General features: G+C 41.9%; 1 protein-coding gene and 1 pseudogene across 2 annotated transcripts; both read right to left on the bottom strand.

The window, feature by feature from the left end:
- Positions 1-218: 218 nt before the first annotated feature.
- TEOVI_000533400 (uncharacterized protein) lies at positions 219-608 on the bottom strand (the record flags this gene model as incomplete). The annotated part of the gene is made up of 1 exon (XM_067220699.1): positions 219-608. The coding sequence occupies one exon, from the start codon at positions 606-608 to the stop codon at positions 219-221; it is 390 nt and encodes a 129-aa protein (XP_067076800.1).
- Positions 609-6,724: 6,116 nt separating this feature from the next.
- TEOVI_000533300:pseudogene lies at positions 6,725-8,248 on the bottom strand (annotated as a pseudogene). The gene has a single exon. A coding segment is annotated over exon 1 (1,524 nt).
- Positions 8,249-9,659: the final 1,411 nt, after the last annotated feature.

Raw genomic sequence — 9,659 nt, 5'->3', positions numbered from 1 at the left:
ATGAACCTGGTAATTGACTTTGATTTAGGTCCCCTTAACAAAGTTACAGTTAAAGTTGGGTTCATTAGGTTTGACTAAGTAAGTCATTTTGATGTTTTCTCGCTGGTTATTTACCAATGCTCAGGCCAAGGTATTCTTTACACTTCAAATTTAAATTTACATCCGTTTTCATTTCTCGACGCTCTGCAATGTTGAAAGAGGGGTAGATAGAGACTCTGTTATTCCAGAGAGGAGAGTTTCGTTTCGCACGGTAAGCAAAAACTTGTTTTCTCCTCAATGAGCGTCTTATCAAGAGCTAACTGCTTGCCCTGTGTATGTCCAGAACAATCCCACTGGGCTCCACGAAAAACAAGGCCTGGGGTCTCCTCCACATCACCACTCAGTAGTATCTCGGCGCGAATAATACCGCTAATGGTACGGCTGCACGTGCCTAGGGACAGGAGTATATAATGCTGTCTCTCAGCATGACTCTGCTTGCCCCACAGCTGAACGATGCCGTAGCCCCTCCGCTGCAATCGTTCCCTCAAAGAGCTGATGGCCACAGCCGCCTGGCTTCTATTGCGTAAGCAGGGCACTGAACCCTGGCACCACGATGAGGTGACCGGCATCACAAGGGGCGCTAGCTTCTTCCCTTGGGGTTTTGTTTTTATTGTATCTCAATGATCCTAGTCCGACAGTAATCCATCCCTTTAGCAACCCTATCGTTCTTCTCTGGCTCTCTTGGAGGCATCCGGCGCGGTATAAGTATTGGCACGTGTGGGGATTGGTTTGTTCGCTGCGGTGATATCGCCGCCACCGTTGTCCGTTGTTGGGTAGTCCGCTGAAAATATGAGTAGGGCCTGAATGGTTTTGTCTTGAATTATGCTTTTGTCGTTGTGGTTTGTTAGGCTGAATTTTGATGAGATCTTCTCCGTCTGTTTGGTCCCTCCGCTGCATATTAGGTTGCTGTACATAGTAGACGGGTCGAGTTTATGGGCTCCTGTGTTTCCGGCATGTACATCGAGAGCTTGTAGACCGTGCTTACTGGAAACATTTGGTGCTTGCGCTGCGTTTTTGTATCCTCCGTTCTCTTTGCAGCCGCGGTTTTGTGCTTCACCGTAGGCGACCTCAACTATTACTATGAATTTTACAATGCGCCCTTGTAGTTAGCTCGATTTCACTTGGGATTCAACTGCTTTCTTACTTCCAGTTTCTACTTCATCGGTTGTGAGTTTAGAACCATTTTTAGGCCGACGGCTGTTATTTTTTTCCAGCCTCTTGTCTTTTCTCGCCACGCGACTTTTATACATCATTACCTTCAGTTTGTTGGCTATTATCGAATTTTGTGCTGTCGCACTCTTCTATAGGTTTGTCGTTGATATTTTAGCCGCTGCTGCAAGTTTGTTTGCAACATCACAAAGCGGACTTCATGCTTCGTGTTTTATAGCGTTGCCAACCATCTTCGGTTTTCTGCGACAAAATGCTCAGAAGCAACGCCCTTATAGTTAGAAGGCCTATTAATCCTTGTATTTTCCCCTGTGTACGTCGTTGTTTTTCGTCGAAGCGTACTATGTTACTGGTCGTTTCGGTTCTGTTTAGTCTATTTTCCACAAAGAAAGAAGTCGCGGGCAGTGCGCCAGTTGGCAGATGTGGTCCATTATGTGACGGTGCCGCTGAGATTTCCAGTTTGCTGATATCGCCGCTTCCATTGTTTTTCATGGAAAACACCATGACGGAGGTGAAAAAATCCATCTTTTGCTGCTTTTTATTAACTTTACAGGGCTTTAGCGCAGAAAAGTTACCTTTGAACGCTCTTTTATTATTGATTTACATCAGCAACCCTAAAAATTACAAATTTGCAACTAGACTTCTGTTGCTATTGTTTCCATGTGCCGGCATCACTGTCTTTTCTGTAGAACTTGGTGTTTATAGCAGATTGCTTTGTTTGTGGTAGAAGGCTGATATCAGCTTTTTGATAGCTTTTTTAAATGCCCGCGCATTTTATCCATCATTTTTTCTGTGAAATCTCAATGTTACCCCAACTTATCACCATTCCACTGGTTCGCTGTGCTCTCTGGGTGTCGTTACCTGTGAACATTCAATACCTATTTCTTAGCAGTGTGAAAATTCCGTTCTGCGGCTAAATCAGCTGCCTTCCAACGTTGTGTTCTTACAGATCGCCAGCGCTTGTAAAACTACTGGTTTCTGTGACAGGTTTTGGTTAAAACTTTGTGTTTTCGCCTGTACTTTCTTTTTTGATCGATGTTGTGTTTACAACTCCTGTGAAAATAGCGTTCGCTAGTCAATTTACAAACTTCGCCTCAAAAAACACTGACTTCCATGTTCTTATGCTTCTTTCGTCTGGTGTATGTAGTGTTAGTTCTCCGGCAGTAGCTGTAATTGGAGCTGCAAGCCAAATCATGCGCTGGATTGTTTTAAAACACAAAATAAAGAGTTCTTCCGACTGAAAATTACATTTTATTACGGGTTTTGCATCCCTATTATAACAGTAATGATACACATTCGCAACAGAATTCTATTATCATTGTCATTACTATTATAACACTAAGTAGTATCTATATATATTAACCATAGTAAAATGTTTTATAATATTACGTGTTTTAGATACAAAATATCCATATTTTTCCCCAAAGATACATATCATACCAAAATTTTATATTTTAAAAATTTGCACATTTCGCAAAGGCTTTACAAAAGTGTTAAAACACAACAATTGTTAACAAGTTTTATTAAATTTCATAAGTTTCATATAGTTAAAAAATATTCTTTACCAATAAATCTTAAAAGTGTGATGTTAGAATCGAAAATGCAAGCACAAGAGGCGCCTTGTTAATGACAAAAGAATTGCTTCCTGTGGTGTTTGTAGTTTTCTTGTCATTCTCTGCTTTCACTCCCATTTTAAGTTTGCATTTACCTTCACTGAATTTGCAATCTTTGTCCTTTTTGCATTCATTTTCTTTTGTGTCTTCTTTGCATTTCTCAGCTGTAGTGCTTGTCTTTTCTGTCTCTGCCTGTGGTTTTGGGGTCTTTTTGTCTAAGAAATAAGTAATCGCCGCTCCATTTTCTTTTTTCTGCGCTAAAGTCTTGAGGTTTTCTTTGGCTGTATCTTTGTCGCCTCTGTAACTTAGTTCGTCGTTTTGAAGTTTTGTTACAAATAACTCTTCAAACTTTTGCTGGTCGCCGCCAAGCACTTGTTTTATGTACTTTTTTATTTGTTCCGCTGCCGCGCTTTCTGAACTATCTCTGACATTTTTGAATTGTGGCGCGCCGTTTCGGACAGCTGTTATGACTGCTTGATCGCTTGAGATCGCGTCCAGGGTTAGGTCAGCTACGCTGTCTACCTTCGCTGCCGCAGCGGCCTGTGCGCCGCAAAGGCTCTTGATCAGCTCCTTCATGGGCCTTCGTCTTTCTTCGTCGCTAATTGTCGTGACAGCACACGTTTTTTGCGTCTCGTCTGAGTGCAAAGCCTCTGCAGACGATATTGTCGCTGCCCCTGGTGTAAAAGTTGCCGCTGTCATGCCTGACAGTCCGCTGGCGCAGCTTGTCATTGCCGGGTAGTAGTTACCGTCGTTTGATCCTGATCCTGTGCATGTGCCGGATGCGAACGTTAGTCCCGCAGTGATCGTTGGAAATAGCTTGATTATGTCTGCATCCTTGGCGAACATTATTTTTTTCCAGCTTGGATTGCCGGCGGCGGTCGCCTTGATTTCTTCGGCCCCTGCCTTTTGTGTTTCTTTGTTGCATGTCTGCTGTAGCGTTGTCGACGCCCCCAGCCTTATTATGACATTGGTCCCGTCGCCGGGGTTAAGGGGCGTTGACTGTTTTGTCACAGTTGGCTGCAACATTGCTTGTATTCCGAGCAAATAGCCGTGCCGTCTTTCCAGAAGTTTTGCCGCTGCTAGCATGTCGTTTGCCCGCTTTGTGTGTGTGTCAAGTGCTGCGAAAGCTTTGGCGGTTGCCAGCTCTGCGGCTGCCGTGAAAACAGATGACTTGCCCGTGTCTAGCTGTTTTGCTGCTGAAACCCGCCAGACCGCCGCTAGTGTCGCTAGCTCCTTGGCATTTCCAGCTGTCGCCGCTGCAAGTACACTATATTTCTGGTCCGCTGCTTTAGCAAACACGGCTTTCTTGCAAGGCGTGTTGATTTTTGTATGTTCAACGTTGCCTGTCGTTTGTGTTGCTTCTGCTTCTGTTATAGATGCTATGAGTAGAATTACACTGCTTTTGAGGTCGTAGGAGGTGTGCATCTTCCGCTGCCTTACACATCTCTGTGCCTGCATAGGCGCTGGTAGAAAGATTTTGTCGGTCTGTTTTACTGGAGAGTATTATCAACTCCTGAGTATCTTTGTGCCTACTGCTTCCGATGGCGTTCAATCTTCTTCCAGGTTAGTGCTGTTATTTTTCTCTCGGTGGTCGCCTACAGCTTCAAGCCTGCAAAAGTTTATGTAGAAGGAAAATGTACGGTGGATGCTGAGTTCAGCTGTTTTCTTTCGGTTTTCCAAGTTGGCTTCTGCAAAAGGTTACCAATACGGAAAGCTGTAAGGAGCATAAAATTAATGTAGAAAACGTACACACATCACTATTTTTGACTGGCCGGTTGGATACAGTTGCATTATTAATAGTCACCTTATTTTTCATCTACTGAAACTAAAATTTAATCTGTTTTCACGCCTTTAATTAGATTTTTGTTAGAACTAAAATGCATGCTTTCATATGATAACTCTTTCAACCTTTTTAATAGTAGGAGTCACTAAAACTGATTGCTTTTACACTATTTTGTGATTCAATAAAGCTGTTATTGCGATTTTTGTGTTTTATTTGGATGCACTTTTCCGGTTTGTATTGCTCTGTTTAACTTTTCTGCTTATTTTTGTGCTTCGTCCGCATCTCGGTGCACCGGTGCAAATGAATGCTTGTCCGCTCATAATCAGTATCATTTTTTGTTATTGACAGACTCACTTTTAAACGAATTATGCGGTTTTTCTCAGCTTCCTTTTCAACGCTAAATTGATGTGTATTCACAATAACACTTTAGGTTGATATATGCGCTCTGCGAATAGCTCGCGAGAGTATATTGGCAATGGTGCGCTTGGTCGTGATCCAAATGTGCAGTCTTTTTGTTATAACACTATTTTATATATTTCTTTTCGGATAGTGTATCACAATTTATAAATATAAAAATAATGTAAATACGCAAATTATCACCCAAAATGATTGCTTTTTTATATGTTTAACTTGCAAAAAATGCCGATTTCACGATAAAACCCACGGAAATCACAAAATGTTTTCACCTAAATTTCGTTTTTAGAGAAGTTTTTTTTTAAGCCCCTAATCTATTCCATTCTCTATCTATATCTAAAACACCTAATATTTATGACCGTTGTGTGCGTCTATTGCACTACAACTCTCGTTGTGCGGTTTCATCTTAAATGATTATATAGTTCTGACTTTTTTGACTCACGCATGATCTTGAACATTTTACAATGCTATCCTGTAACATTTTTGGTTCCCTTAGTCTTTTTATTGGCAGTTACAGTCTTCTCTGCACTAATTTGCTTTGATAGTTGTGATTATACACCATCAATACTGCATCAGCGTGTATGCGTATATGAATTATACGCTCCTTCAATGGTTTAAACTGGTTTGCCATTGTTACAGTAGGCGAGATGCAGAGCATTTTTAAAACTATCTTCTCTTCATAAAAGTTCATCGGGATATGCATACATGCGCTGCTTTAATAGTTTCTGCGTTTCTACTGTTATTTTTCTACGGTCAGTAATATGTTCGAAGTCCTGGTATTAACACTATCTTCTCGACAATATTATATAGTTTCTCATAAATCTGATTAATTATCGCTATATCTTTTGAGAGGACCTCGATATTACCTCACACTAACCTAATCTCCTCAATCTATCCGGACATCTTTTCACAATCCGACATTATGGATCGCTAGCACTTCTGTTGTTGCACCTATCCATTTTTCTGAGAAATAAAGGCTTTCACAACTTCTTCCTTTTCTTTCTCCTGATGTGTTATATTTCTCTCAGCTGTTTTGCGTTATATATTGTGTCATTTTATTCCGTATTTTTTCTTCTTTTTCGCCTTCTATCACTGCTTCCGTGGACAACTTACCGACTCCATCGTCCATGTAAATTGCACTCCGCCTGTTTTTCGTTTACCTTTCCATCCTCTGCTTAATTATGATGATTATCATAGACATCACTGTGTTTAAATATGCGCATATTATATTTCTTACCCTCTTTTTGTGCGTTTCTTCAAAAAATATATTTCTCTTCTACTCCAGCTCTTACTCATATTTCCTCATCGAAATTGGTTCAAACTTCTCTACTTCAGACATAAATTTACTGGTGACGACATCTCTTATTGTTCTCCTGACACATGCGCTTTCAAAACATATTCTTATCATTATTGATACTATTTCTATTATAGCCACAATTATTATTCTTAAAATAAACAATATAAACCATATTATAAATATTTCAGAATTTCACTATTTTTCATACCGCATCACCTTACGACGTCGCAACTATAAGCAACTTTCTCATTAAAATTTCGTTTTAAAAACTTTTAAAAATTCCACTAATTTGCACATTTATACGAAAAAGTGTTATAAAATATCAAATATTAGTAAATTTTTCTAAAAAAATAAAGTTGGGAAAATCCATTATTTTTATAATGATAATATGCAACAAACCCACGAAAGCAACACCAAAGAAAATTTCTTAGTTACGAGAAAACTGTAATCATTGCAAGAATTATTTTCCTATTTGCAATCCGGAGATTCGCAGTCTCCTTCAGTTTTCCCTTTGCATTTATCTGTTGTCTTCTCTTCTGTTCCTTCTGCTTTCGCTCCACTGGCGCCTGGTTTAGCTTTGCATTTCTTTTTTTCAGCATCATGGTCGCAACCAAGTTTTGTGCACTACTCTGCCGTTTTATCGCTGTGGGTGTTACATTGCTTTTGCGTAGCTGTCGCTTCGCTTTGCTGGTCACTAAGTGACTTAGCCACTAATGCGTGCCTTGCTTCTTGACCTAGTAAATAGGCATGGGTCTTTGGTCCGTCGGCGCTAGCTGCTGTTGTCAGAAGTGTTCCTGTGATTTTTGAGCCTCCTATGGAGATGTATTGTTGTTGTGTAGTTACCGGTTTTTTGAAGTTGCTTTCGTAGGCTGTATCGTCGGGTCCTAGCGCGTGTTTGATTAGGTCGGCTGTTGCTGTGTTAGCTGCTGGTTTGTCTTTGCCGTCCATGGCCAAGAGTATCTTCACCAGGTCCGCGTCGCCGCTCAATGTCGCGTTTGTTTCCTCTTCTGGTGATGCCGGTGCTGTGAGTGGCGCTTTTAACGCTTCGCAGAGCTTGGATCGAAGATGCTTTTGCGTTAGGGGGCCATCTGTGTCAGCTTCTCCGGTTAGTTGCTCGCACCACTCCTTGTTGTCCTCCTGTTTGTAGATGCCGACATCCGTTTGAGCTGTTGCTTCTTGTACCGCTGTTGCCTGCGCAGTGATGCCGCTGGTTTTGGGTGTTCGGGTTGACCCTGCGTTGATACAGGCCCCGTCGCTTTGTCCCTGTGTTGGATCCGTTGCCATGTTGCCCTTGGCTTCCGCTTGTAGTTCTATGATCTGAAGTTTAAAGATTGTGTCCGGAGTTAGTTTCAGTTTCTTTAGGCCTTCTGGGTTTGTTTCTGAAAGTAGTATCTTGCCACCAGAAAGCTTAGTAACATCGCATGGTGTCGGCTGTGCCGGCATCCATGTTGTTTTGAATGTGCAGACTTTCCCGCTGTCAAACCGCCCGCCGTTGTCCGTTTTTGCAGCCTGCCCTGGCGTGCCTGAACCAGTAAAGTGTTTTGATGCAGCTGCTAGAATCTGCGCTACTCTGCTCTTCAGGGCTGTAGTTGCTTCCAGCGTTTTTTGTTGTGATGCTTGCAGGGTTAAAACGCCGGTCGCGTATCGGCTGTGCGCCAGTGCCGCTAGCGCTGCTGAGCCCCTTTTTCTTTGGACGTCATCTGTTTGTGCTGCATCCATTGCATGGGCAAGCGCTGAGTTTTTTAGTTTTGCTACGCTTATTTTTAGTGGTTCCAACCGCTGTTCGAGCTGATAAGCCAACGCATTGGCGTAGGTTGCTTCCTCACAAACGTTGCTTACCTTTGCTCCAGCTGTGTCATATCCTGGGTCTTGAAGTGACGGCGCAGCGATGTTTAGTAATAGAAGTAGCGCCAACTCTGTGCTTCTTCTTTCCATCTTTGATTCACCTGCCTTCAGGATTTGCCGTGCCTACTATTTATATCGGGAAATTCAGGTTACCTTTGCTTACCATGTTGAACAGTTAAACAGAAGTGTTTTATTAATGTTCTTTATAGGCGCTATCTTTTCTGTTTTTTGGAAGGGCTTACTTTAAAATACAAGGCCTGATTTACGGTTGCACCACTGCAACACCTTTTCCGCTGCTTCCGGCGCGCCAATTATTGTTGACTCGGGATAAAACCACGGTAAACACACCTAGGTGCATTATTAAAATTTTTCGCATAGATGGAGATCCCTTTTTTTGGGAATTCTTGAGTATAATCTGGTATGTTGCTTGCCGGTCAGTGCACTTGTCGTGTGCCGCTTCTGCTGTCGACAAAGTGAGAATTACAACTTGCAGTAATACCTTTACGTCCCTTTGTGGATCTGCAGCGCAAACTGAATAAGAAGTATTGGGTGGGTAAAATGCCGGTGCACGCCGAGTGAGTTGGGATCACCACTTATCATTCTTCTGCTTGAGTTTGCCGCTTTTTTTATTTTCCACAGGGCCGCTGCTTGGTGTCCGGACTTATCCGCTTTTCTGCAAGTGGTGGCAGCTTCTTGAGTTCTCTGCATTCCGCGCTGTGGCTTTTTCGTTTCAGCTAAGGTTGCTTAGTTTGAGCTGCTTGCAGCTGACCAATTCTGGCGACGTCACAAAGCTGCTGCTCCGCGCCGCAGCCTCTTTATGCCCGTGTTCAATACGGCCATTGTTGGCAAAATTTAAGGAATTATTCTGGTGATGCTGAAATGATGAACTGTTATTATTGTCAAAATTACCACAGGAAATACCCACTGGCTTTCCAGCGCCCTCCTAATCCTTTGCGTTACGCCAGAAAAAACTAGTATATACCCCTTGGAAATGTGTCGCCTGCTGTAAGTGTTTAACATTAGAATGCATCACTAGGTTAAAAACCACATTTTCCCCGTGAGTGCTGCAGTAGCATGTATCAACTTTGCCGTAAAGTAAGGATCTAACCAGTCTCACTTCTCTATGGTGTGTATTTCCGTTTATTTCCGTATTTCTCTGTATAAAGTTTTTACAATCAGTACTTTCCCCTGGTTATTCGTATTTTGTTTATGTTTCTGCGTATACCGGATCACGTCTATATGAAGAGTAAACTGGAGTTTATTTATCCATGATATTAACGCTTTCATCTCCTTCCGTATAATGACGCACACCGTTACGTTTGTGTTTCGTACTGTCAATACTGCGTTTCCCCCTCCATTTCATTTTTTTATTTTCTCTGATAATATTCCTTTTGCTCTCTCCCACTTGCTTACTCCCATTTCACCGTTCCTGTTGCTTCACCTGCTTCTACAATAACCGTAAATTTTCATCATTACTGCTTTTGTTATAATATTCGTATAA

This window comes from Trypanosoma equiperdum (genome assembly GCF_001457755.1).
Source record: "Trypanosoma equiperdum strain OVI genome assembly, contig: ctg_1203, whole genome shotgun sequence".
In the NCBI taxonomy this organism is placed as follows: domain Eukaryota; phylum Euglenozoa; class Kinetoplastea; order Trypanosomatida; family Trypanosomatidae; genus Trypanosoma; species Trypanosoma equiperdum.
The sequence above is the reverse complement of the archived record's forward strand: the minus strand, read 5'-3'. Positions and strand labels throughout refer to the sequence as shown.